This window comes from Arvicola amphibius, chromosome 15 (genome assembly GCF_903992535.2).
Source record: "Arvicola amphibius chromosome 15, mArvAmp1.2, whole genome shotgun sequence".
In the NCBI taxonomy this organism is placed as follows: domain Eukaryota; kingdom Metazoa; phylum Chordata; class Mammalia; order Rodentia; family Cricetidae; genus Arvicola; species Arvicola amphibius.
Window position 1 is genome coordinate 13778808 of NC_052061.1, and position 27605 is coordinate 13806412.

Sequence of the window (27605 nt, forward strand, 5' to 3'; positions counted from 1 at the left end):
TACTAAGTCAGTATAATCTGTAATACATTCTAAACATTTGTCTTTATACCCACAGACAAGTGTGGTCCTAGCTCCTCATCAACAAAACCTCTCTTTGCAACACACAGGGACCATAAAGAAAACTACAATCAACCAAAGCACAGAGTTTTAGAGCCCAGTCCCAATGTATACACCCACAAAACAACTTTTGAACCTAAGGCTCAGGGAACATTGAAAAAGAGGGTATGCAAAGACTGCAAGAGCCAGAGAATCGAGGAGTTTTCTATGAGACCGTGTCTCCCGGGAAGGTCAAAAGCGATACCCATAAAGCCTTACCAACATGACTGCATAAACATGAGCTGAACAGGGACAACAGGGACAGCAATAGATATGGGCAGGGAAAGTCCATGAGGCCTCAACCTCAACTACAGGCAACTAAGGAAGGGCTGAGGGTGGGAGAAGCAGTCTTCCATAGGGAAGAGAAAGCTAATGGGTCACCCAATACCGAGTGGTCAGGCTTGGACAAACAAAGCTTTAAAGTGAAAGCAGAATCAACAAAGCACTAGTGAACTCCTTTCTGAGCAGCCTGAATGATACACAGGACTGTCTAAATTAGTCAACTGCATATTTCTACATTCAATTACCTGTAAACAGGAATGGCCTTCAAAACAGAATGATGTAATCCATACACTCCCCCAGTCCCTGTCCATCTCTAGCTCAGCCCAAACACACGCATCCTGAATCAAAACAGAAGAACTGAACAACAATGGGAGCTTGGCAGAAATCGGAAATCACTTTAGCCTTAAATTATTTGCGTAATGCAAACAGCCCTCGGTACGCACTGTGACTCGGCACTTTCTGATCCTGAGACATGAAATGAGATGAAGGTATCGCCTCCTTCCTGGCATTAGCTAAATAACAGAGCTAAACTAAAGAAGCATCTGGAAACTCAGAAAATGTCTGAACTGTTACAACGCTCACACTGACACAGGCTTAACTCAGGTTCACGATGTCAGGAATGACAGCCTCTGTCAGATGAGGCTCAGAACTATTCTGAAATAACGTGTGGCCCTACAAAATTAGCAGATAAAATGCTGACTACAGTTACAACTCAGAAATGAACAAAATATTATTAATAAATTTTTAAAAAATGGTTTAGAGGCAAGTAATACATAAACAAATAAAATAACAGAGCTGAGGAAATTTCCTGACACTGGTCACCTGAGCATCATAAGCTAAAATTGAATCAAGTGAAGATTTTTTTTCCCCTTTACAACACAGCAAAAAGAAAAAAGATTAACTAAACTAAAAGTGAAACCAAGGGGAAAAATCCTGCTCTATTCAAACTGTGCATGGACAGAAATAAGATAAAAATAGTAACTACACAAAGGTACTTCCTGCCGTGTGCAGCAGAAACTGACTGAAAAGGGGAAAGAAATGAGAAGACTCAGCAAACAGGAGACCTGGGAATGTTAGAACATGAGAAGGGACGGAAGGGCATTAATCACATAAGGAGGAGTTGAGGAAGCATGGGAAGCCAGGCATGCCAATGAATAAAGACAGCAGGCTCCAAATCAACAGGAGGAAGGTGGGCCCAAACTGAAGTCAACACTTCACACTACAGGTATGAGCTACCACATTGCACTTTTGTGGTTCTGGGGACAGAACTTGGGACCTCAAAACGCCAATTTATTCACTAACTTATCACAAAGCCACAGCCTACTTGAGAAAATTAGAGCTGTCGCATCAGAAGTTGCCGTTGCTTTTCTACCCTTTTCTTCCTTCCCAGAGACTGAACCCAGGGCCTTTGTGCCTTCTACACAGGTACTCTCCCAACTAAGCCACATCCCCCAGGCCTGTAGATCTATTGATAAATACCATCTTACACTAAGGAAATAACCCAGAAAAGAAAAACGCTACAGCTCACTCTTAAAAGAAGGCAGAGCCAGGCTACCAGCTTACATAGTCTAACTTCACAGTTTTATACTGTCTCATAGGAATCTCTCAAATTGGTGAAAAGTGGAGATAGGCATTTCAGAGTATTACACGAGGGAGAAATCCCTGGCCAACCTTTAAATCATTTGTAATAGGACTAATGTTCTTGAATTACTGGGGGTTTTTGTAACAGCCAAAGCCGTCAGTGAATGTGGCTTCGACATCTGTCAGTAGGGTTGATCGGGTTGCTCTGAAGGTCTAGGTGTGTGTTCCCTTTCCTCTACATTTCTCCGTGTACGTGTCCTCCTAAAACTGAGTATTTGTAGCTGTGATCCCCTGTTGGAAGTTCCAAATAAGTTCCCAGGGCCATATAGATATCTCTATCCTATTAAAGAATTTAGACTGCATTTGAGACCAGCTTCATGTTATGCAGCAGAGATGTCTACAAAACAAACATATTGGGGCCTCAAATAAGACAGGAAGTTTCCCCAGGTTATGAATCAAGGAAAATGTCACAGGTGAAGGAGCATTTTGATGGGCAGAAGAAGCATCTTAATTTCTCTTCAGACTCTTTAAGTTCTCAGGCTAAATTTCAGAAGTCCTTGGCATGGCAGGAAAGGCCTTCCACAACTAGGTCAGGAACCATTGACAAGAAAGGAACATTACCTCGATTGACAGACTTGGTCAAGCATTTGCTTACCAGCTCAGGTTTCAACAGACCAGGAGTGTTTTACACTCGGAAAAACAATTGGACGGCAAGCTGTACATCCTGGCACGTGGTAGAAGCACAGCATCTTCTGAGCTAAAGCAAATGACAATCGACTGGCAGCCACTAAACGACGGCACGCGTTTAGTGCCAACCAAACCTTTGTTGTTAGCTAATTTTAAAGCTGTCAAGTGAGACACTTTAACACATGATCCCGGTGGGACAGGGTGACCTTGGTTTATCTGGACAGTTCAAACCAATCGTAAAAGGGCGCTATTGATACTGTGTAAAGAATTGTCCTTTCTTCTATGTGACAGCGTGGCTACGCCTTTAAAATCCGTCTGCTAGATTATATATATATATATATATATATATATATATATATATATATATATTTATGAATGAAATTCTTTCCCTACGCGGGGATGCTGAGGGGGAAGTTAAGGAGATGAAATGAATTGGTGAACGTGCTGATAAAATCACATTAGGGGTGTCACACGCTATTTGGGAGCCTCACACACTCACACCCACGTGCTGTTTTTCACCGCGGCCCCGGGAGTACCACCCCAGGAGGATTCCAGGCCGGCTTCTTCCTCGGGCCTCGGCTGCACCGAGTGTTCCTTCCGAACGCCGAACAGAGCTCTGCTCCACGGAGCCGTGGCTCGCTCGTGGCCGAGCGGCGTCAGGAAATGAACCCCACCTGCCGCTCACCGGCGCCCACCGCCCAACCGCCCCGCCCAGCCCCGGGGGCGGGCCTGTGCGCCTACGTCATGGCGCTGCGCCGGGTCAAGGTTCAGCCCCGCCTGCGTCCCCTCGCCGTCTCCTCGGCCTGCGCCGCCGCCGCTCGTGGTCCGGGTCGCGCTCCTTCCGCTCCGCCGCCTGCTCGCGAGTGCTGCCCGGCAGGCCGCCATGGCGAACGTGGCCGACACGAAGCTGTACGACATCCTGGGCGTCCCTCCCGGCGCCAGCGAGAACGAGCTGAAGAAGGTACTGGAGCGAGCCGGCGGGCGGGCGGGCGGGCGGGGCGAGGGCGCGGGGCCTGCGCGGTCGGGGCGGCCTGAGCCGGGCTGAGGCGCGGTGGTGGCGGCGGGGGCGCAGTCGGATCGGCTGACCTTGGGCCTCCGCCCTCCCTGTGCCAACGCGGGCCGCCAGCCCGGCGCCCCGGGCCACCCGGAAAAACAGGTCGGACCGTGGTGCCCTCGCCGCCCGGCCGGCCGGCGAGGAGCTGACCGCCGGCGCCGGTGTGGGGCTGATGGCCGCAGTCGCCGGCGCCGAAGCTCCTCCCTCCGCCTCGCTCGCCCGGCAGCCGGAGCGGCGTGGGTCTGTTTGGGAGCATTGTTCTGTGGGCAGGTGATTCAAATACCCGGTGGCAGCTTCGGGGATGAGTCGTGTGTCCCAGCCAAACACCTGAGTGTGCACTCACTAAAAATAAGACACATCGCATTGTTGTCGTTTGTAGCGGTCCAGAATCTTCTCTGGACTTCAGAGCATTGAACGTCTTGATAAAATCCCGCAGCATCTTCTCTCGCTGTCGGTATCGAATCTGAATTTGTAAACCTAGAAAAACGAGACTGTCCCGTAAAGCAGTGGGACTGGTAAAGTCCGAAGGAAAACAGACTTCCTGTTACCCTACCGGAAATGGTAGGCTGTGTTATATAATTCATGAGTCTCCGTGAAGATTTAAATGCTGCATGCTCAGATCGCTTGATTGAGAGTATGTAGTTTCCCTACCACCTCGGACCTCAGTCAACCCACCATGTGCTAGTAAAAACATGACCTAGGACCATCTGGGGTTTTTCTTCCTGTTAGAGGGCAGGCAAGAGCCAGCACAGGCAGGGGTGCTTCTACCCTTGCTTAATTTGTGCAAGTGCTTGGGTTTCTGTAAAATACAGTCACTTAATCTGGAATTTGTTAGGTTATTGTGGTCTTCTTGGTCTGGTTATGACCATTGAAGATAGTGGATAATAATGAACAAACAAGGAATGATGTTTCAGCGTCTTACTTTGTAGCTTTGTTTTATTTCTATTTTTTTCTTCACTATAATCTCTTTTTCAACAATAAATTTATTTTGTTTTGGTACATTATTAGCAAGAAAGCAGTATTGAGATGGAAAATGTCAAATAGTTCTGACAATTAAGTGGCATTTTTGGAAGACTGTAACGTTAGAACGTTGCGTTAAGTGAATTTCTTAAATTGTTGTCTGTGTATAACTTTTTAAAAATCTCTTTTTGAAGGCATACAGAAAGTTAGCCAAAGAATACCATCCTGATAAGAATCCGAATGCTGGAGACAAAGTGAGTTATTTGAAGTTTTATTCTTGGGGTTTTAGTTTTAAGCTGAAGTTAAAATAAATCACCCTCTCAGAAACAAGGAATGTGGTAGGGGAAAAATCCATTTATGCCTACAGAGCAAAACTTTTGTGTTATTATTTTAACTTATTTGAAAATGCCATATTGAAACCTGATGCTTATAATATTCTTTAGAAATAAGAAAAAAATTAGCCAGTGATGATGGTAGCCCATGCTTTTTATCGCAGCACTCTGGATGCAGAGGTAGGTGGATCTCTGAGTTCTAGGCTGTCCTGGTCAGAGCAAGTTCCAGGACAGCTAGGAGCTGTGTAGAGAAACCCTGTCTCTGAGGGGGGAGAAGGAGAGAGGTTCTAGCTATTGAGGTAGCGCACAGCCTGAGCTTGATCCGCGGTAGAAGGGAGGTTGTCTTTCCACCTCCACACGTGCTCCAACTCTCGCACAGTTCATATACAATAATGATGATAACTTTTAGAGGAGTATTTCAGTTTTACAGTGAGAATTATTAAGATTTTGAGCAATAAGTGATAAAAAGAACCAAAATGAAATCAAAGGTAACTTTAAACTTTATTAGAATTAAGTGGATTCTGAGTTTCTGAAGTCTTTTTTACGTTCTTGTGCTTAAAAATCCAATTGTTTTCATTCTTTCTTTTCCCTTATAGTTTAAAGAGATAAGTTTTGCATATGAAGTATTGTCAAATCCAGAGAAACGAGAACTATATGACAGATATGGAGAACAAGGTCTGCGGGAAGGTAGCGGCGGAGGTGGTGGCATGGATGATATTTTCTCACATATTTTTGGTGGAGGATTGTTTGGCTTCATGGGCAATCAGAGTAGAAGTCGAAATGGCAGAAGAAGAGGCGAGGACATGATGCATCCACTGAAGTGAGTCTTGTTTTTCCAAGTGGTGATACACAGAGCACAGTTGCTATAGAATAGTTCATTTATTTTAAAATTTTTACTGTGTTCTCATTAAGTGACTAAGTAAAATTGTTAATTGAATGTATTTTGCTTCAGAGCTTGCAGGATGGAGGAGGTGCCCTAGAAATGTAGGTCAAGTGCTTAACTCACACACAGAATTCTGGATTTGATTCTGGGGAGTGTGTAATAGACCAGGTGTGGTCTTTACCTATAATTACAGCACGGGGTGGGGGGGTGGAGGCAAGAGGATCGGGAGTTTCAAGTCATATGCTCAACTGAGGATACATGGAAGCCTATCACAACAAAACAGCCGAGATCTTTAATATTAATTAAATTTAAATTAATTAATATTAAATTTAATATAATTTAATTTAATATTAATCTTTAACTATTCTTTAATAGTTGATGTTTACTGAGATATGTTTTTCACGTTGTTGAGGTTGATTGTAACTATAGGATTTAAAATTTCAAGTGTGAAGATTATATTCTTTGAAGTATTTAAATCCAAGCTTTAAAAAGAATGGTTGTTTGCTTAGATTATTTACATGGTAAAGTCCCTCATTACTTGATCCTCAACACTAACTCTAAGTTGGTTTCCATGGAGCCTACTGGCTGCTAGCCTGGCATTAACCTGCCAACGTACAAATAGTGTGGACCTTGATTGTGAACTAAGACTCCACGGTTCCGCTACAAACTGAAAATAGCCATTTCATTTTAGTTTGTGAAGGTTTTCGTGAACAATGGTTTTAGTAACAAATGCTAGAGACTGAATGGAGAGAGCGCGTGCTTACAACAAGGTCTCATGTAGCCCAGGCCAATTATGAGTTCCTTTGTGGTATCTGCTTCTACCTCCGAAGTGTTGGGATTACTGGGGTGTATGGTCATGCCTGATTCTCGGGTGTTTATTTAAAATATTTCAGTTATGGTTTTTGTTATTATGGGGTCATGTGCTTGCTGTAGTTGCACTGTAGTGCACACATGGAGGTCAGAGGACAAATTGAGTTGGTTCTTTTCTTCACCGTGTGGGTTTCAGGGATTGAACTCAGGGAGGCAGGCTTGGTGATGAGTGCCTTCAGCTATAGCCATCTCACCAGTCTTGAGTTTTTGTTCGTTTAGATTTATCTATTTGATTTTGAAGTGTTTTGCTTGCCTGTCTGTATGCCTGTGCACCACACGAGTGCCTGGTGCCCAGGGAGTTCAGAAGAGGGTGACAGGTCCTCTAGAGCTAGAGTGACAGGTGGTTGTGAGCTGCATACAGTGCTGGGGATTGAACCCAGATACTAATGCCTGTGCTCTGTAGACACATTACAAACTGAACTGATCTGTCTTCAGAAGAACTCCCACCTTTCTTTTTCTTTTTCTTTTTTTTTGCTGGAGTTTATTAAGTAATCCAAGCTGGCCTACAACAAACAATGATTCTCTCTCTACAACCACCATACTTGCCTACTAACGTTCTTCTGAGTCCTTTGATTTTATTTCATGATGATTAATCACTCGTCTTTTATGTGCTGGACAGGGGCCTATAATATTGTTGCTGTGCATTTCTTTGTATACGGTTTTATCTCTCTTTGGCAGATTCCCAGCCAAGCATCCATGGCTTTCTTTCTTTTTTAAGACAGAGTATCATACTGGCCAGGGCTGTCCTTGACTTCACAGGTACTATTCCTGAGTTAACATCTATGTTTTGAAGCTGATTTTAAAAAACAACAACTAAAAACCAAACAGTCAGTTTGCTTTATAGAGGAATTTTACTAGTTTAAGCCTCACTGGAGAGTGCCAATGCTGTCAAATCATTACTTGTAGGATATTTTACTCTTCTGGCTTTTTGAGGGGCCCAACACCCAAATAAATCACATGGAGGCTTATTTTTAACTTATGAATGCCTGGCCTTAGTGTGGCTTGTTTCTTGCCAGCTTTTCTTAAATTATGTCAACTGCCTTTGGCCTCTGGGCTTTTATCTTTATTTCTGTATACCTTACTTTACTTCTTTCTCCGTGGTTTGCTGTGTAGCTGGTTCTCTGGCCCCGATGTCCTTCTCTCCTTTTTCTCTTGTCCCTGTTTCTCTATATTCTCTGCCTGCTAGCCCTGTCTATCCTTGCTTTTCGCTGTTGGCCATTTATCTCTTTATTAGGACCATCAGGTGTTTTAGGCAAGGAATCACAGCTTTACACTTAATCAAATGCAGCCTAAACAAAAGTAACACACCAGAAATTAATATTCCCCAATGCTTCCTTTTTTCTTTCTAAAATAAAGTTTTAACTTCAACATAGTAAAACTCTACACAATAAGAACAATTATCAAATAAAGATTACATTCATAATGTACCAAATTTCAGTTCATTTGTTGTCTGGTAAATTTAAAGAAAGTACTTCGTTATCTATCCTATCTTAATAAATCCAAAATTTTATACATAACTTGCTATCATATCTAAGAAAAACTACATCTATCACTATCTAGTCTTCAACTCCATCAAAGACACCAGAAGGATATAATCGTATTCAAATAAACAAAAAATGCATTGCAAATGACTTCCAAAAACTGCAAAAGTAAAAGTGACGTCTGAGTGTTTGGATAGTCAGCCGAAAGTTCCTTTGCAACATAGGTCATCCATTTCCGCCTACAGGCTCACACTATCCGGCAGACTTCAGTAAAGCAGGAAATTTGAAAGCCTGTCCTGCCTATATTGTCAGTTTGTCAGTCACTTTTCCTCTGTGTCCTGCAGAATGTCTGGCAGTTTCTTCTGTGAATCAGGAACCCTGAATGACCATCCTGCCTTGTTTTGGCAAAGTTTGCAGGCAGTCACTTCCCTGTGGGTCCTGCATATTCAGTTTATACAACAGACAGTGAAGCAGTCTAGGCAAGAACTTTTTTTTTTTTTTAAGATTTATTTATTTATTATGTATACAGCACTCCTTCCATGTATGCTTGCATGCCAGAAGAGGGCACCAGATCTCATTACAGATGGCTGTGAGCCACTATGTGGTTGCTGGGAATTGAACTCAGGACCTCAGGACCTCTGGAAGAGCAGTCAGTGCTCTTAACCTCTGAGCCATCTCTCCAGCCCTAGGCAAGAACTTTTTGCCCAAAAGGCTAGCCTTGCCACATTAAAAGCAAAATCCATAAGGAGTTTCTTCAGTGCCCATCATCTCTGAAATACATTGGTGCTGCTAGGAGCAGATCTCTCTCTTCATGAAAAGCCCTAAATTAACATTTTAAATGCTGTATCCTGTAGGTCTTTGAAATGTTTGAAGATCATCTATCTGAAATATATCTCTATGATATAGAAAACATACCTAACATCTACAAATTTGATTGTTATAGATGACTATAGATGTTAAAGATGATTAACTACTGACCTGTGTTTTTTGATTATCCTAAATAATTCATAATAGTTTTCAAAAACTAGAATTTTACCTTACATTTTTAAATGAACTGCTTCGGTACAATACCTTAAACAAGAGCAGAAACATATACAGTGTAACAAAAATAACCTTAAATTGGTATCAGTACACAAAAATCCTTTAAACAAGAGTAAGAACATATACACAGTGTAACAAGTTTGACTTTGAATTTGTATCCATAAACCAAAAGCATATACCAAGACAAAATATCTGAGAGTACTTAGTTTTTCCTTTTCTTTTTTTCCTATATTCCCCTAAATTATAACCAACATCCATGACCCACAAAATAGCCAATAGCTTTCCACATCTCACTCTTGGAAATGTGATTGTTTTCTCTATTTGCTTCCTTTTGAATGTGGGTGAAGTATTTTTAGGGTCCCAGAGAGAAAATTTGGGATAATGGCCGAGTTTTGGAAAGAGCAGTTATAATCTTTGTTGATAATTATCACCTGTCAAGTTTCAGGAGCGCTCCCTTGATCAAACCAGATCCAAATCAACGTGAAATGAATCTACAGCCTCTTGTTTCCTGTGGAAACAAAAGCAAAACCTTCTCCAAAGCATTTTTGATTTCCACTTGAGGAGTTCATTTCTTTTTAAAAGTTTTTTTGACATTTTTAAAGTATCGAGGCTCATTTATTTTTACAGTTCCTCTCTCCCTCTTTCAGTTCCAGGTGTCTTTGCAGCTGTCCTTTGCTTTTCAGCAGTCAAAAAGTTCAAAATCAACACAGTACTATACAGGATCCAGATTTCCTGTATGTTTCCAATCTTTTACTTGGCCCTTTTACATTACTTTAACTGTCTCTGTAAAGACTTTATTTTACTTTTTAAAAACTTACTTTCTATAAGTGTCTGTACCCATTTTCTTTTTTAATTCTACGTAAAATACACTGGAACCTGTTTTAGAGTTTTTTTTTCTTCTCTCTTCTGGACCTCTTTTACTGCATATCTTTTAGCCTTTTTTGACCGCAGGAGCAAACTTTAGACTGTTGAATTACACCTGTGTGCTATAGTAGCTGGCTCCGCCCACTCTGGGTTGGGTTGTGAAAGCCAAGCTCAAAACTTGCAGCCAGGTTTGGAGGTACAAGACCAGGAACTGCATTCAACCTTCCTAGAGCTCTAGAATGCTGATATGTGTGCTATGGCAGGCATTTTTACTTTGTTTTTTTGTTACTTACTGGCTGCTCAAGGACTTGCCAGCAGGCACAAATTCCTTTTTTTTTTTTTTTTTTTTAGCATTTATTTATTATGTATACAATATTCTATATGCCTGCAGGCCAGAAGAGGGCACCAGACTCCATTACAGATGGTTGTGAGCCACCCTGTGGTTGCTGGGAATTGAACTCAGGACCTTTGGAAGAGCAGGCAATGCTCTTAACCTCTGAGCCATCTCTCCAGCCCCCAGGCACAAACTTTTTGGTTTTTTTTTTTCGAGACAGGGTTTCCCTGTAGTTTCTAGAGCCTGTCCTGGAACTAGCTCTTGTAGACCAGTCTGGCCTCGAACTCAGAGATCCGCCTGCCTCTGCCTCCCGAGTGCTGGGATTAAAGGCGTGCGCCACCACCGCCCAGCCAGGCACAAACTCTTAAACTACTTTTTTTTTCCCCCTTCAGCTTTCTTAGGCTCTAGATGGATTTTTCAAACCCCATGATGGAATGCCAGAATGTTGTAGGCTGTTTTACTCTTTAGGCTTTTTGAGGGACCCAACACCCAAATAAATCACACGGAGGCTTATTATTGCTTAAGAATGCCTGGCCTTAGTGTGGCTTGCTTCTTGCCAGCTTTTCTTATCTTAAATTATCCCAACTACCTTTTGCCTCTGAGCTTTTATCTTTATTTCTGTGTACCTTACTTAACTTCTTTCTCCATGGCTTACTGTGTAGCCGGTTGGCTGGCCCCTGATGTCCTTCTCTTTTTTTCTCTTGTTCCTCTTTCTGTCTTTATAGTCTGTGTCTGCTAGCCCCGCCTATCCTTGCTTATGCCTCACTATTGGCCATACATCTCTTAATTAGGACCATTGAGTGTTTTAGACAGGCAAGAATCACAAATGCAGCATAAACAAAAGTAACACACCTGAAAATAATATTCCCCAACAGTTACTCTTTCTCCTTGTTTTGTAAGACTCAAGATATAGATCAGTATATCATTAAATTGGGTGTGATGGTGTGTGGTTGATAATTTTTCATTCATAAGTGGGTTTTAACATTTTTACTGTGTGCACACAAACCAGGGAGAGGGTGTGAAGGTCAGAGGACAACTTGTGGAGTTGGTTCTTTCCCACCATGATCGAACTTAGGTCACCAGTAAGTGCTGAGCCATCTTGCCCTCCTGTAATTGTTTCTTTATACTGCCTACCATATAGGAAAGTTTGAGCTTAAAGTAACACTTTTGTTACCAGCTGAGCGGTGGTGGCACACTTGGGAAGGCAGAGGCAAGCGAATCTCTGAATTCAAGGCCAACCTGGTCTACAAGAGTTAGTTCCAGGACATCTAGTACTATTATTCAGAGAAACCTTGTCTCGAAAAAAAAAAAAAGAAGAAAGGAAAAAAAAAAAAGATTGAACACCGCAAAATAATGTAGGTGCCTTGGAGAAAGATTTTGAACTATTTGTTCCTTTACCTAAATTCAAGGGATTTAAAGTAGTAAGGAAGGCTTAAAGTCTGGTTGTACATAGATTAGTGGCAGAGCACCTGCTTAGCATGTGTGAGGTCCTGGGTTCACCCTCAGTAGCATGGGAGAAAAAAAGATTTCAAAACACAAGAATAGCCAGGTGTGATTGCTCACACCTTTAATCCCGGCACTAGGGACAAAGGGACGGAAGCGGATCTCTTGAGTTTGATACCAACCTGGTCTGCACAGAGCAAGATCCAAACAAACCAATCAACACACACGCGAGTATTATTAAACTATAATATAGATGGATGGTATTGGTAAATAATTTTTAGAATTTACTCTTTCACAATTTCATACACAAATGATTGTTCTATTACCTTTTTCTTATACCTTCCCTCCCAGCTGAACAACTCTTTCTTCCCAACAAGCCCCTCCCACTTTCTTGTCGGCTCCTCTCTTGGTCCTTTGTATTTATAGTTTCCTGCATGAACAGGGATGGTGGGTTATTTATTTGAACAAGGGCAACTTAACGTTGGCAACATTGCTGAGAATATGAGTCCCCTCCCTCAGCAACCAATAACTCCTTAGGGAGGGGTGGGACTTTGGTTTTTTGAGGTTAGTTTGGAAATTGAGTTGTGTTTTTTTAAGTTTTGTATGTACATATACACACGTGTCCATATAGTTTATTTGCTTAAGACTCCTGTTTAACCTTGCTGGCCTAGAATTTGGTATGTAGAAAAGGGTGGCTTTGGACTTTTGACAGTTTGCCTGTCTCAGTATTGACATTATAGGTATGCACCTGGCAAATACACTTCTCAAATTTATTTATTTATTTGGTTGGTTGGTTGGTTGGTTTTTCCGGACAGTTTCTCTGTAGCTTTTGGAGTTTGTCCTGGAACTAGACCAGGTTGGCCTTGAACTCCTAGAGACCCGCCTGCCTGTGCCTCCCCAGTGCTGGGATTAAAGGCATGCGCCACCACCGCCCGGCAAATTGTTCTATTTTTAAGAAACATTTTTTTTTACTTTTTTAAAAAATAAATTTAACTTTATTTTGTATGCATTGGTGTGAAGGTGTCTGATTCCTTGAAATTAGAGTTATAGACAATTGTCAGCTTCCATGTGGTTGCTTGGAATTGAACCTGGGTCCTCTTAAAGAGCAACCAGTGCTCTTAACTGCTGAGCCATCTCTCCAGCCCCATTTATTACTTTTTAAAAATCTGTTTGGATGTTTTGCCTGCATGTATGTCTGTGAGTGCCCATGGAAGCCAGAAGAGGGTGTTGAATCCTCTGGAATTATAGTCACAGACAGTTACTCGCCATGTGGGTGCTGGGAACTGAACCCAGGTTCTCTGCAAGAACAGCAAGTAACTTTGTTGAACCGTCTCTCTAGTCTTCGGGTATATTTTTAAATAACCTTTTTTTCCCTGTACCACTTTTTGAGGTATAAATATATAAAATAGTGTATACTTTTGATATTTACAGTTGACTGGTACTTTTTAATTCTGCTTTTTGCCTTTTTAGTTAGATACTTTGAAGATACATTAAAAGATGCTCATGGCCGCCATGCCAGTGTTCATCATGAACACCAAAGTGCCCTTGCCTCCACGTCAGAGGGCCTCCTCTTGGCTCACCCAGCAGCTGGTTCAGGCCACCAGCAAGCTGACCCAGTACATCACAGTGCTTTGGGCCACTCCTGTAGCAAGCTGCTATATGACCTAGTGGCCTGATTGCGTGTGCATCGGCCCAGACCAGATCTAAATCAGCTGTGTGACTTGCCTAACCAGATCTGCAGTGCTTCTGTCTTCACTTGAGTACTGGTCTGACTTATCTGGACTGCCATTCTTGGAGCCTTGCTGCATATAGCATTCTGTGTTCATCTACCCATAGTGACGTCCACCTCCTAGCCAGCAAAAGTCAATTGTTTAGAGACCAAAATTAATAAATAAAAGTTGTTCAGATATACAATATTTATTATGATTTGGCAGGGTCTTTAGAAACTGAAAAAATTAAGTTTCTCTGTTGAAGCTATGTTTTTTTTCCTCTCTGCAATAGTGAGTAGCTTTTTAAACATAAACAATTAAGTACCTTTTTTAATTTTTAAGAAATTCTGTGTATGAGTATTTGTTTGCATACATGTCTGTGTACCACATGTATCTTGTGCCTGTGGAGGTAAGCAGAGTCAGTTGTCCTGGAACCAGAGTTACAGACAGTTGTGAGCCTCCACGTGGGTGCTGGGAATTGAATCCAGGTCTTCTGAAGAGCAGCAGTGCTCTTAGCCACTGAGCCATCTCTTCAGCCCCTAAGTGCCTATCTTAAGCTATAATATACATTTAATTATAACTATACATTGTAATCTAATACATATTAGATTACAAATGTAATCTAATTATCTATAGTTTGCCCCTTCCACCCCCAACAATAAAGCTCTGGCCTTGGTCAAGTTGGTTAACTTCTCCTTGCTTCAGTTATATCACATAAAATTGGATGATAATTACAATTATTAGCTAGGGATGTAGCTTAATTGCTTTAGTGCTTGTCTGATACAAATGAGTCCCTGGGCTTCCTTTGTTCCATATAAAACTGGGCAAGGTGGTATTGTGCCTGTAATCTAGCACTTGGGAAGTAGAGGCATGGATAGCCATTAAGTTCAAGGTGATTTTTGGCTGCATTTTGAAGCCAGTATTAACCATAAAATCCTGTCTTTATAGTGTTATTGATGACTTGGAGTCATCAGTGCATAATTTGCTGCAAGTTGCTAGCTAGGTCAACCCTGTAGGTTCAAGAATTTAATATTTTTTCCTGGGCAGTGGTAATACATTTTTAATCCTAGTACTCAGGAGGCAGGGACAGGAGGACCTCTGAATTTCAGGCCAGCCTGGTCTACAGAGCAAGTTCCAGGGGCAGCTACACAGATAGTCCTTGTCTTGGGGGCAGTTAGAGTTGGTGTGTGTGCATGTGTGCACATGCGCGCACGCATCTGCCTGCCTGTAAGTATGTGCATGTGTGTACCAGTGCCTGAGAAAACTGGAGATGAGTTACAGGTGGTTCCAGTGTGCAGTTGAGAAACTTGCCTCTGAAGAGCAGTGTTAACACCACGTGTATTGTCCAAATTCATAAAGATTTTCTTGGGTTCTAAAAAAGTCAGAGTGAAATTTGGTCTGTAAGCTATATATATCTTTTAAAAATATTGGCAAAATTTGGTTGAACCTTGTTCTTTTTCCTGCAGAGTTTCTTTAGAAGACTTGTATAATGGCAAGACAACCAAACTACAACTTAGCAAGAATGTGCTCTGTAGTGCATGCAGTGGGTAAGTGTGTTGTTGCTTAGGCAGTCTCTGCTTTTTGAGTGGCATGCTCAAAATCTATACCAGGTAAAATATTTTTTTCATTTAAAGCTTAATAAGCAGCCAGGCATTTCCTGTTACCTCTAAAGACCAGTTAAAGTGGTTACACTGGGGAGTGAGAAGCACAATTTGTTATGTTTCAATGACTAGTGGTTGTAGACAAAAGTGTGATTTATACTTTTGCTTTAGCCAAGGTGGAAAGTCTGGAGCTGTTCAGAAATGCAGTGCTTGTCGGGGTCGAGGTGTGCGCATTATGATCAGACAGCTGGCTCCAGGAATGGTGCAGCAGATGCAGTCTGTGTGCTCTGATTGCAATGGAGAAGGTAAATGTGCCAGTATTTTCATTGCTTTTATAATAGAATATGTTCGGAACATAGAAGTTGGAAATGTTTACAATTTTTCTAAGTATGCTTATATTCATTTTATTCTAAAAATGATATCTAACAGAAGATTGGCAATTATTATACCATTACTGTTTGAGTATAGTGTCTCTAACCTAGGCTGACCTTAAACTGTGTATTCAATGAATTCAAGGATGATCTTGAATTCTTTTTTTTTTTTTTGGTTTTTCGAGACAGGGTTTCTCTGCAGCTTTTTTAGAGCCTGTCCTGGACCTAGCTCTTGTAGACCAGGCTGGCCTCGAACTCACAGAGATCCGCCTGCCTCTGCCTCCCAAGTGCTGGGATTAAAGGCATGCGCCACCACCGCCCGGCTGATCTTGAATTCTTAATCTGCCTCTGCAGTGTTGAGGTATTGTACCAACCCAGCTAGAAATTAATCTTTATTACCTAACTTGTAGAACTTCAGGGGCATTCTAAAAAGTCCTAAATCAAGTTCTAAATCTGTTTTTAATAGTTTGATTTTTAAATGAAGTTGCTTTAATAAGGAAAGGAGAGACGTGTCTAGTGTAACCAAGAAATTAAGTTTTTAATTAGATTAATTTATGTGATAGAATTTTACCAGCATTGGAAAGTAAACCCAAGTCTATGAGTGTGCTTGGCAAGTATTGAACACCAGCCCTCATTCTGACTAATTACATTACTATGCTTACCCAAGCCCTGGTATGAGGAATTAAACCTAGGGTTCTTACCATTGAGCCGCACTCCCAGCCTTTCCCTTGGCTAATTGTTAGTATAGTTGTAGAACTCTTTCCCAAATTCTTGGAAGTGATCATTTTCAGAAGGCATATATTGGGCTGAGGTAATAACTTAGTTGATAAAGTGCCTGCCTCGCTAGCATGAGGAGCTAGCCGTGGTACATGGCTAACCCATGTTAGAAAAGCAAGTAGTGCACCCTTAAGATCCCCATGTTCAGAGAGAAGTTGATCCCAAGTGCTCTCCAGCTGGCTAGCCTAACCTCCTAACCTCTAGGTCAGTGAAAGATTCTGTCATAAAAAGTGGAGTGGAGGACAGCTGAGGAATGATACCTGAGGTTGTCACCCTCCTCGACTGCAAGTTATATTCCTCTGAGGCGTCTCTGCATTGTACCTTGCTAAAATTTCTAGCTTCACTATCAAGAAGCCAAAGTCAGCTGAAGCCTAACAGCGAGAAGCAGAGCAGGACAGTGAGTTTCAGGCTTGTCAGTGCAACATAACAAGACTTCTTTTTAAAAACAAGTGCACCAGTGCTCAGTGAAGAAAACCTTGCTTTTTTCCCCCATACATTGTTATATACATCTGGAGTTTTAATTTCTTATACTGTAAGCAAATATTAGAGGGGAATATCTTCAAAAGAAAACTGTTACCCTAACCTTGGTACAGAAGTGTTCAGTGCCAGCTAAGTACTCAGATATCTCTAGTTGGTTTTGAGGATTTTCAGTTATAATAAAACTACACAAAAGCAGGATTGGAGGTGGGCGGAGAGTCCATGGTAGAACCTGTGCAGAGACCTGGGCTTATCCCCAGCTAATATCTGAGCAAGGTTTAGTCTTTTGAAATAAACTTGAGTACCAACTTTACAATTCAGTAATAAGTCATCAGGGATATTTGAGGATTAAATATAGACCAGTAGCAAACTTTTCGGTTCACTAACCCCCACTGGGAAGAACAATTAAAGTTTGACTTAGGCTGTCTCTGTCTGATAATAACCTAATTGGAGGTAGAACTGAAAATTTTGTAGAAGTGTTTGTAGAAGTTCCAGCACCTGACTGCCCAAACTTTTCCTTGTTCATTAGTTTTAGGGAATAGAGCCAGGAACTAATGAAATGTCAGGGTGTTTTACTCTGTAATCTTAGGTGGCTGAGCCCTTTGGGTGACCTTTAGTAAAATGTTTTGTCATTCTCACTAACTGTAACCATTGGTGCCCAAAATGTATCTTTGAATTAAGAGCACTGTCTAGACTCAGTTTAAGATTGGGGTATTATTTCTTACTGGAAGCTTAAATGACCTCTCTTTGCAGGAGAAGTCATTAATGAAAAAGACCGCTGTAAAAAATGTGAAGGAAAGAAGGTGATTAAAGAAGTCAAGATTCTTGAAGTTCATGTAGACAAAGGCATGAAACATGGACAGAGAATTACATTCACTGGAGAAGCAGACCAGGCCCCAGGAGTGGAGCCTGGAGATATTGTTCTTTTGCTACAGGAAAAAGAACATGAGGTAATTTACTTTTGATTTACTCACTTTTTTTTCCTGCTTTTGTTTTATTCAGAATTGATCTTGCTTGTGAATAATAGGATACATGCCTTGGAGTAAAACTGAAAACAAATGAAGTTGTTAAGGGGAGTGTGACAGAGTTACTTTTTAGCTCACAGTGAGCATGGCCGTCTGTTAGTCTGTGCCCTGTCATAGCTATAACTCAGCACTCTGCCCTTAAATGATCCTATTGTCTCTGCACCTCATTTTCCTTTATGTAAAATAAAGCCATTGGACTAGGTAGTGTTAGGCAACATAATTTCACTATAGAGCTCCTTGGATGTATCGGTGGGTGGGTAGAGGCTTCACCCCTCAGCACTTCTCCATTAATTTTACTGTACTTGCTACGTTTGCTGAGGTCAGGGTTTTTTTTTCCTGTTTGTTTGTTTGTTTGTTTTTGTTTTTAAGCTGTTTTATTGGTGTGATGGGAGCACGGGTCTTACTCATGTCAGAGTATGTATAGAACAACTTTCTGGAGTCACTATTCCCACAGTGGGTTCTGGGGGGTCAAACATATTTTGTCAGTCTTTTGTGGCAAGCACTTTTATCTTCTGAGCTTTCTAACTGACCCAAGTTCTAGAGATTTAAAACATCTTTTAATTAGTTCCTGATTGAATGTGTATTGGTTATATCTATTATGATTGAGGCAAAATGAACCTGTCTAGCAGTGAGGGTCATTGTGTGCTGTTTTTATTCTGGTCATACTTCCTTTCTCTGTCCTGCACCACCATGCTTAGCTCACCTGTAATTTGTAATACCTGGTGGCCCATTTCTATAATCCCAGAATTTAGGAGGCCAAGACAGGAGAGAGCAAGATTGAGGTCAACCAGGGCTATAGGGAGACTCTTCCTCAAACAAAATTCATGCCCTCCATAGTATCTTGCCACTTCTGTCCTAAAGAGTGTGTCTGTGGCTCTTTGTTTATAAAGCTGTTCAGGAAACACGCAGTACTTACATGTGAACACTTGATAGGGTTCTGGTTTGTACTAGAGACTTATTTAAGAGATCTCTAGGCTGGAGGGATGGCTCAGCGGTTAAGAGCATTGCCTGCTCTTCCAAAGGTCCTAAGTTCAATTCCCAGCAACCATACGGTGTGGTTCACAACCATCTGTAATGAGGTCTGGTGCCCTCTTCTGGCCTGCAGGCATACACACAGACAGAACATTGTATACATAATAAATAAATAAATATTTTGGGGCTGGAGAGATGGCTCAGTGGTTAAGAGCACTGACTGCTCTTCCAGATGGACCAGGGTTCAATTCCCAGCACCCACATGGCAGCTCACAACTGTCTGAAGATCCAGTTGCAGGGGATCTGACACCTTCACACCACTGCACATAAAATAAGGTTAAATAAACCATAAAAATAAAAAAAAAATCTCTAAAAGATTGCGCTTACGTTTTACTTATTTTAGACAGACTTGAATCACTTTGTTTTTCTTGTATACTGTGCAGGGCTGGAGAGATGGCTCAGTGGATAAGAGCACTGGCAGCTCTTCCAAAGAACCAGGGATCAAGTTCCAGCACCCACATGGCAGCTCACGACTGTCTGTAACTCCAGTTCCAAGTGATCTGACACCTCACACAGACACACATGCAGATAAAACATGTAAAATTACAAAAACAAAAACAAAATCCTCATTAAGCCAGGCACTGGTTGTGTACACCTTTAATTCCAGTCCTCAGGAGACAGAGGCATGCTGATCTCTGAGTTCAAGGCCATCCTGGTCTACAGAGTAAGATCCAGGACAACCAGGACTATTAACACAAAGAAACCCTGTCTTGAAAAACCAAAACAAAAAACAAGGACAAGGACATGCTATCCACAGCTGGTTCCTGGAGACTGGTGTGGGTTCTTACAATTTGGTTGGTGTATTCTTGATAGACCTGGACAACATGGACTCCTTCCAGAGGTCAGAGTTGGGTAGCTGTAGGTCCTAAAGATGGCATCAGAGGTGTCCTTGGCAGTGTGACCATGGCAGCCTGTAGCCGCATCTGATTCAGCCGTCAGCAACAACCTCTTGTGCAGAGGAGCAGAGACAATGCCATGGCCTCCGGGGGCAAGGATGAGGTGCACCACACAGATCCACAGGGCCTGTCACCTTGCATAGAATGGTGTAGGGATTTCTAATCTTGATCCCTCAGAAGCCTTGATTTTTGGTCTGCTGGTCAGGCCAAGTCTGCTTCTGCACTGGTGTGACCTTTTGAAACCTCATCTTTGAGATGCTTGCTGGAGACTGGGAAGATAGCTCAGAGGTTAAGAGCACTTGCTGCTGTTGTAGAGGAACCTGGTTCAGTTCCCAGCACCCACATAGTGGCTCAACCTTTTTTTAACTCCCGTTTCCAGAGGATCAGATGTTCTCTTCAGATCCCTGTATACACGTGATACACATATATACACAAACACACATAGAAATAAGATTAATGTACCTAGGGCTCTCTAAAGGAACTAAACTTATAGAATGTGTATGTATGTATAACAAAGATTTATTACAATAACTTAGTCCAGCTAGTCTAACAATGGCTGTCTACCAACAGAAAGTCCCAAGAATCCAGTAGTCCTTCAGTCCATGAGGCTGGATGTTGTCCAAGCCGGTCTTCAGTATACACTAGAAGGGAATCCCAAAGAAGTGGTCTCTAATGCCAGTGAAGGAATGGACTTGGCCAGCAAGAGCGAGAACAAGCAAGCAAAGAGCAAGCTTCATTCTTTCATGTCCTTTATATAGGCTGCTGGCAGAAGGTGTGGCCCAGACTAGAGGTGGGTCTTTCCATCTCAAAAGATCTGAATTGAAGGTGGATCTTCCCATCTCAGATGATTTAATTAAAAAAGAAAAATGTGCCCAGCCATTTGGGTTTTAGGGTTTTAGGCAGTCGTGTTGACAACCAAGAGTAGTCATCACAATTAACATAGCATAAATAGAGACAGTTGCTAGGTAAAGTTTAGTAATCTCAGATTCTCTGATGGGCAGAGAGGACAAGCAGATCTCTGGGGTTTGATCTTCATGACTTTGACAGGCAGTCTAGCTTAGTTACAGGATCCTCCTTGTCCTAGGCTTTGCCTCCAAGTGCTCAACAACCTCAGCACTGGATCCTCTGGTAGCCACTATGACCTCCCAAGCCTTGGTCCATTCACTGTTTGGTGTTTTTTCCCAAGGAAGAAGCTGCAATTTTAAAAGTAAAATCACGTTGAAATTTCAGTGGAGAACAAGGTTATATTGAAAAGCACATTGTAGAAGATTTATTCTCAGAAGATTCCAACTTGCTCTCTGGACTGTCCTTTCAGATCTTAGGAAGAGGGGTGTTACTGTTTTCTGTTTTGTTGTTGTTTTGTTTTGTTTTGACTTTTCTTTGATATGACATATTTTAGATGGCTGGAAAATAACAGTTTCCAGAATTCTGCCTTAAGGTCATAAAGGATGAAATATTCATGACTACTTTTTAATAAAGCCTGGGTCTTATATGAAGGTATTAGAAAATGCTCTGTCTCGGACTGGAGAGATGGCTCAGCGTTTAAGAGCACTGACTGCTCTTCCAGAGGACCTGGGTTCAATTCCCAGCACACATGGCAGCTCACAACTGTCTGTAACTCCAAGATCTGACACCCTTACAAAGACACATGCAGGCAAAACACCAATGCACATAAAATAAACTTTAAAAAAAGGACCACTATTTATTTTTTTTAAAAAAAAAAGAAAAGAAAGAAAATGCTCTGTCTCTGAGCCACATCTCCAATATTAGTATCCACAATACCTACAAGACATAAGAGGTGGAAAGCTGACCAGATAGCAGTGAGCTACATCGTTAAAAGTAGATTAAACCTCAGTGTTTATGGAACAGATCTCACTGGGGTGTTAGAGTGTTGTAAATACCTTTAATCTCAATGCTTGGGATTAGAATTGTATGATCGCATGGAATTGATGGTCACGACTAGAAAGTAGTAAAGGGCAGTCAGTGTAAGCCAAGGGTGAGGTTTAGACAGCTTAATTCATCTCGCTTGGAAGAAAAAAACACTAACAAACTTTAGTTTAAACTAGAACATAGGGCTTGCTAAATGTTCAAGAAAAGCATTGGTTAAGTTTTGGGCCTTCTCTCTTCACTCCAAATATATATCTGAAGAAGATGAGGCCATATTTAGGTTGGATGGGTGCAGGGCTAAATCTATACATATGTGGTTAAGTCCTCTGGCAACAGAAAGAGGGGAGAAGTTAGGCATTTATTTGTTTAAATGTTAGTGTTAAATTATCAAGTCATTCATCCTCCCCAACCCCCCAAGTGACAGGTGGACCCAAGGCTTAGTGGTGACCCTGTGGGAGGTACTCATTATCATGGCAGAAGGTATTTTTTACTTGTAGTTACTTTGAATGCTTTTTGGTGGTTGGGGGTAGAGGTTTGGTTTGGTTTGGTTTGGTTTTTCAAGATAGGGTTTCTCTGTATAAACAGTTCTGGAACTTGCTCTGTAGACCAGGCTGGCCTTGAGCTCATTGAGATCCACCTGCCTTCACCTCCCAAGTGCTGGGATTAAAGGCGTGCACCACCACTGCCCAGCCAGTTGAACACTTTGATACAAGTACATGGTGTCAGGGCTGGAGAGATGGCTCAGAGGTTAAGAGCACTGACTGTTCTTCTAGAGATTCTGAGCTCAATTCCCAGCACCCACGTGGTGGCTCGCAACCATCTCTAGTAAGATCTAATGCTCTCTTCTGGCGTACAGGTGTACATACAGGCAGAACACTATATATATGATAAATAAATAAAGAAAGAACATAGTGTCAACAACAACAAAAAAAAGCTGGGCAGTGGTGGCTCACCTTTAATCCCAGCACTTGGGAGGCAGAGGTAGGTTGAAAGACATCAGCCTGGTCTCAAAAAATTAAAAAAAAAAAACTATAGGTATTTGGTAAAAATTATTCTTGGACTATTGGTATCCTGAAGCATTGGCATTTTGTAGTATATATAGGTTTCTTTTTTTCTTTTGTTTTTGTGATTTGTTGTTTTGAGACAGGGCTTTGTTTAACTGTCCTGGAACTCGCTCTGCAGACCAGGCTGGCCTTGAATTCACAGAGATCTGCCTGCCTTTGAGTGCTGGGATTAGAGGTGTGCACCACCACATTTTGGCTAGCATTTTTTTAGTAGCATTGATGCAGTCTGCTTTTTTAAGTCTGATGACCCTGTTATGAGGATCCTGAGCAAATGTGTCTGCATTCTTTGGTTCTCAAACTTGAGCTGTGATTAGAATCCCTTAGGGCTTACTAAATCTACAGGGCTGCTGGGCCAAAGTGTTACTTCTAACGTGCTTCTAGTACTGTTGAAGCTGATGTTCTAAAGCCATGCTTAGGATAATTTATTTCATGGGTAGATTTAGAATCATTTGGAAAAGAACAAATTTTTCAGGCATCTTATGAACTAGCCAAGATTTTTCTTCAGAGACGTTACGTCTCAGATTTGTGGAACCAGTAAGAGAGAATAGCAATTGACTAACGGAGGGCATTTTCACTCTTTGCTGAAATAGAAGTATGAAATGAACTTGCACGTTAAGGCTAATAAAAGAAGTGGGAGACCATCCTGGAGGGCTGACTTGGTGGATAAGAGCACCGCTCTGATATGTGTATGACAGAGATAGGATTGCTGGATATTGATGGCCACCAGCCAGAGTGCTTGCAAGACACCCAAAGTCATCCTCTGTCCTACCCATGCCTCTGTGCACACACATTTGCATATGTCACATTCACAGAAGAAATGGGGGAGGTGGCTAGTACATGGCAGAATATTCATGTGTTTTCTGAGAATGGGAAGAGATTTCCCAGAAATTTAGGTGTTAATTCTTTTTGTACTTCTTTCTAATGGTTGCCATGTCTCTTCTGGTATTGCAGGGTCAGTTAGCATACAAATGGGATTAAAAGATGGTCTGGCAGTGATTTGGGTGGCTATCTTTGGTCTGACAGTTTCTTTTAGCCTATTTATTGCCTATAGACATAAAAGATTAGCTTGGGTAGAAATAAGCTGGCTCACTTATTACTCAGCATGACGAAGACTTTTGTTTTTTGAGACAGGGTCTCTGTGGACCAGGGTGGCTCAGAGATTCTCCTGTCTCTCAAGAGCTGTTATTAAAGATGTTTGCTACCAGGCTGGAGAGATGGGTCAGTGGTTTAAGAGCACTGGTTGCTCTTCCAGAGTTCCTGAGTTCAATTCCCAGCAACCACAAGGTGGCTCACAGCCATCTGTAATGAGATCTGGTGCCCTCTTCTGGCCTTCAGGCACACATGGAAGGAATGTTGTATACACAAGGCTCCAGCACACTTTCTATTGGATAAATCTCGATGACCTTTTCACTACAGTTAATTTTATTTCAGCTTACAAAATTTAAGTATAGATTTGGCGAGTTTAAGTAAAAATTGCAAGTTGAATATTTTTAAATTGATTTTTTTTTCCCACATCAAAGTTCAGGACATTCTTGGCACTTTTTCAGTAACATTTGCAGCATTGGTGCAGAAACACAACTCAACTCCAAGGGAAGAAGAGACTATTCTGGAGCTAAATGAATGACCATAACCTGTAATGTGGATTGTGCTTACAGCAAAATCCATGTTCTAACATTGGAGCAGTAATAGAACAGAGAAAATCATAAATCAAGTTGCTATACAAATACATTGGAGAAAGTAGACAATTACCGCAAAGTATACAACCTCAGTGATAGGCCTCAGAGTCTTCTCTGATGACTCCTAACCTTGGGTTGATAGAAACTACAGTGTTGTTAATAAATTCCAAAAGGTTTTATCTGTAAAGTCAAAGGATGTTAGGTCTGACACAGCAGTGGGCAGTTGGCTAATTTGGGGTACTTAGGTAGCCTAAGGTAAATTGTCATTAGACTTTGAACCTGCAGTGTTCTGGTGTATCTGAGTCACACCAGCATGTATAGTCTATAAGCTTATACTGTAAGATGGAATAAGCCAACTTTAGCATTTGCTGTATAATTTACATTAAGCAAGTTTGAATTTTTAAAAGGTGTTTGTTTGTTGTTGTATTCTGAGATCTGGTTTTTCTGTGTAACAGTACTCGCTGACCTGGAACTCAATCTGTAGACCAGGTTGGCTTTGAACTCACAGAAATCAGCCTGCCTCTGCTTTCTGAGTGCTGGGATTAAAGGCTTACACCAGTCACTATATCTGCACTAGTTTTTTTTTTTTTTTTTAAATTATGCGTATACATGTTTTCTCTGCATGTATGAAAGTGTACCATGTGTGTGCCTGGTGCTCAGTGAAGGTCCGAAGAGGCCTTTGGATCCTCTGAAACTGGCATTATGGATAGTAGTGAGCCACCTTATGGGTGCTGGGAGCCAAACCTCTACAAGAGCAGCAAGTAGTCTTTACCACTGACAATCTCCATGCCCAAGTTTGAATCTGAAATGCGGTGGAGCTCCATTGTACATGTGTAAAGTGCAGAACTGAAGCCACAGCTTTCACAACTGGGCTTTACTGGTTGAGGTTTTTGAACACTGACCTTGGACTTCCTTCTTGCGTCATTGAGATCATGTCTGGGGACATCCCAGGCTGAGTCCGTTCTTTTGAAGCCCGTAGGGCCTTTGGTGTTAGGCAGTGGAATACAATGGCAGCAGCACAAGCACCATTGGGAGCGCCAGCATTTTTCTCAATAGTCAGCTGTCCTGATAGAAGCTTCTGTCATACCCCTGGAGAGTAGCTAGTTTTGCTAATGATAATTTTAGAAATTAGAGACAGTGGCATTTTGGTTCTTCCAAGATTCTGATATTGACTTAAGAAATGTGCAATAGGATGTTACAGGTTCATAATCTTTTTTTAAAATAAGTTTTGTGTGTGCTTTTTCTGTAGGTGTTCCAGAGAGATGGGAATGATCTGCATATGACGTATAAGATAGGACTTGTTGAAGCTTTATGTGGATTTCAGTTCACATTTAAGCATCTTGATGCTCGTCAGATTGTGGTAAAATATCCTCCTGGCAAAGTAATTGAGCCAGGTAAATGACTTCATCTGATCAGGTTGTTCGTGTATTGTTAAAATTTTTATTTATAGTGGGTTAAAAAGAATATTATTGAATACCTTTCTTGGGTAATATTCTTACCTAATTTAATTTTTTAAATAATAGGATGTGTTCGTGTTGTTCGAGGTGAAGGGATGCCGCAGTACCGTAACCCCTTTGAAAAGGGCGATCTTTACATAAAGTTTGATGTGCAGTTTCCTGAGAACAACTGGATCAATCCGGACAAGCTTTCTGTAAGCTGTTTCTGCAGTTCCTCACACAGCTAGTGTGGATGTCCCTTCTGCTGCTTCTCACTCTTCCTTGCTTCCTGTGTGCTTCTTTTCTCTTTCTCTTTGTTTTGTTTTATTATAAGGTTTCTATCTACACCCTGGGCTGGCCTTGAACTCATGGCAGTTCCTCTGTTTCGGCCTTTTGATTGTTATAGATGTGACCAACCATGCCCAGCTTTTTGGAGATTGTGTCTTCCTGCTGGCTTTTTTTGTTTGCATGGTTGATGGTTTTTTTCTGATCATTCTGAAGATGAAGTTGACTGATAGAAATGTTTATGGGGCCAATCAGGCTGGTGAGAGTCTTTGAACTCTGGAGAGCAGATCCTTCAGATAGCATTCTGTTTAGAAGTACCATGGAACATTTCTGCAGTGTAGTTTTCTAGTGTTTAAATATGGATGTTTATTTTGTGTGAATGTCAGCTACATAATTTGACACATCTCCTGTTCTTTGTTTCCTGAAGGAATTAGAAGATCTGCTGCCATCTAGACCAGAAGTCCCTAATGTAATTGGAGAAACAGAAGAAGTGGAGCTGCAGGAATTTGATAGTACTCGAGGCTCTGGCGGTGGTCAGAGGCGTGAAGCCTACAACGACAGCTCTGATGAGGAAAGCAGCAGCCACCATGGACCTGGAGTGCAGTGTGCCCACCAGTGAACTGCAGGCGGCTGCACAGGTGGAGTTCTTTCCACATTCTCCGGATAAGCCAGCTGCTGGAGTACCTGATGAGTCCAGATGAACTGACAGACATCTGTTATCTATGTGTAACTTCTAAAATTGGTATAGTATCCACAGAGTGTATAATTTAAACTAACCACGAAGCTTTACATCTTCATTTCGACTGTTCTGTAGCAGAGTAAAGCACTTGAAATAAGACTCCCTTTCACATGTGGGTTATAAGTTTCAGTCCTGGTATCTGCTTGATTTTTATCAGTTTTGTGTAGACTTTATGTTTCATATTTTAAACTCAAATCCAGCATTGTAAAGTTTGTACAATTTGTCCTGAAGCTTTGTGTTTGGCTGCACCTGCATAAGCTGCTACAAATAGAATAAAGAATTCATAGCCTGTATCTATCATTTAGATGCATGGAAAAATGGGCTTTGCACACAATGGGTTTGAAGCTGACTGGGAACAGTAGAAAAAATTACATTAGCCATGGTTGTAAAGTTTTTTGGCTTTTTTTTAAAAAACCATTTTGTGAAAGGTTTCTGAAACTTGATAATAAAAAGCAGTTGGTGTAAATTACTCTGTGTCACATTTTTAGAAAGAGCCTATTTTGAACTGTAAACAAGTATCCTTACACTGAGGCGGGACTCTGGTTCTGGTTTTAAACAGCCCTTGAAGATCCATTGGCCTGAAGCTCAGGCTTCAGGGCCTGCCCATTTTATAGTTTGCAAACACTAAAGTTGGTTGAAACAGGCTTTTTTGATTTCAGTTGATACTCTGTAGCATCAAGAACATCCAAATCATCTAACTCCCAGGTTACCCTGAAAATTGG

At 41.5% G+C, this 27605-nt stretch overlaps 1 protein-coding gene across 1 annotated transcript; it reads left to right on the forward strand.

Moving 5' to 3' along the window:
• The first annotated feature begins 3417 nt into the window (after positions 1-3417).
• Dnaja2 (DnaJ heat shock protein family (Hsp40) member A2) lies at positions 3418-27352 on the forward strand. Its single transcript, XM_038312671.1, has 9 exons — positions 3418-3607; positions 4855-4914; positions 5589-5812; positions 15084-15164; positions 15390-15523; positions 17597-17793; positions 25673-25817; positions 25947-26074; positions 26572-27352. Exons 1-9 carry the CDS (start codon positions 3530-3532, stop codon positions 26761-26763), a joined length of 1239 nt encoding a protein of 412 aa, XP_038168599.1. The 5' UTR covers positions 3418-3529; the 3' UTR covers positions 26764-27352.
• Positions 27353-27605: the final 253 nt, after the last annotated feature.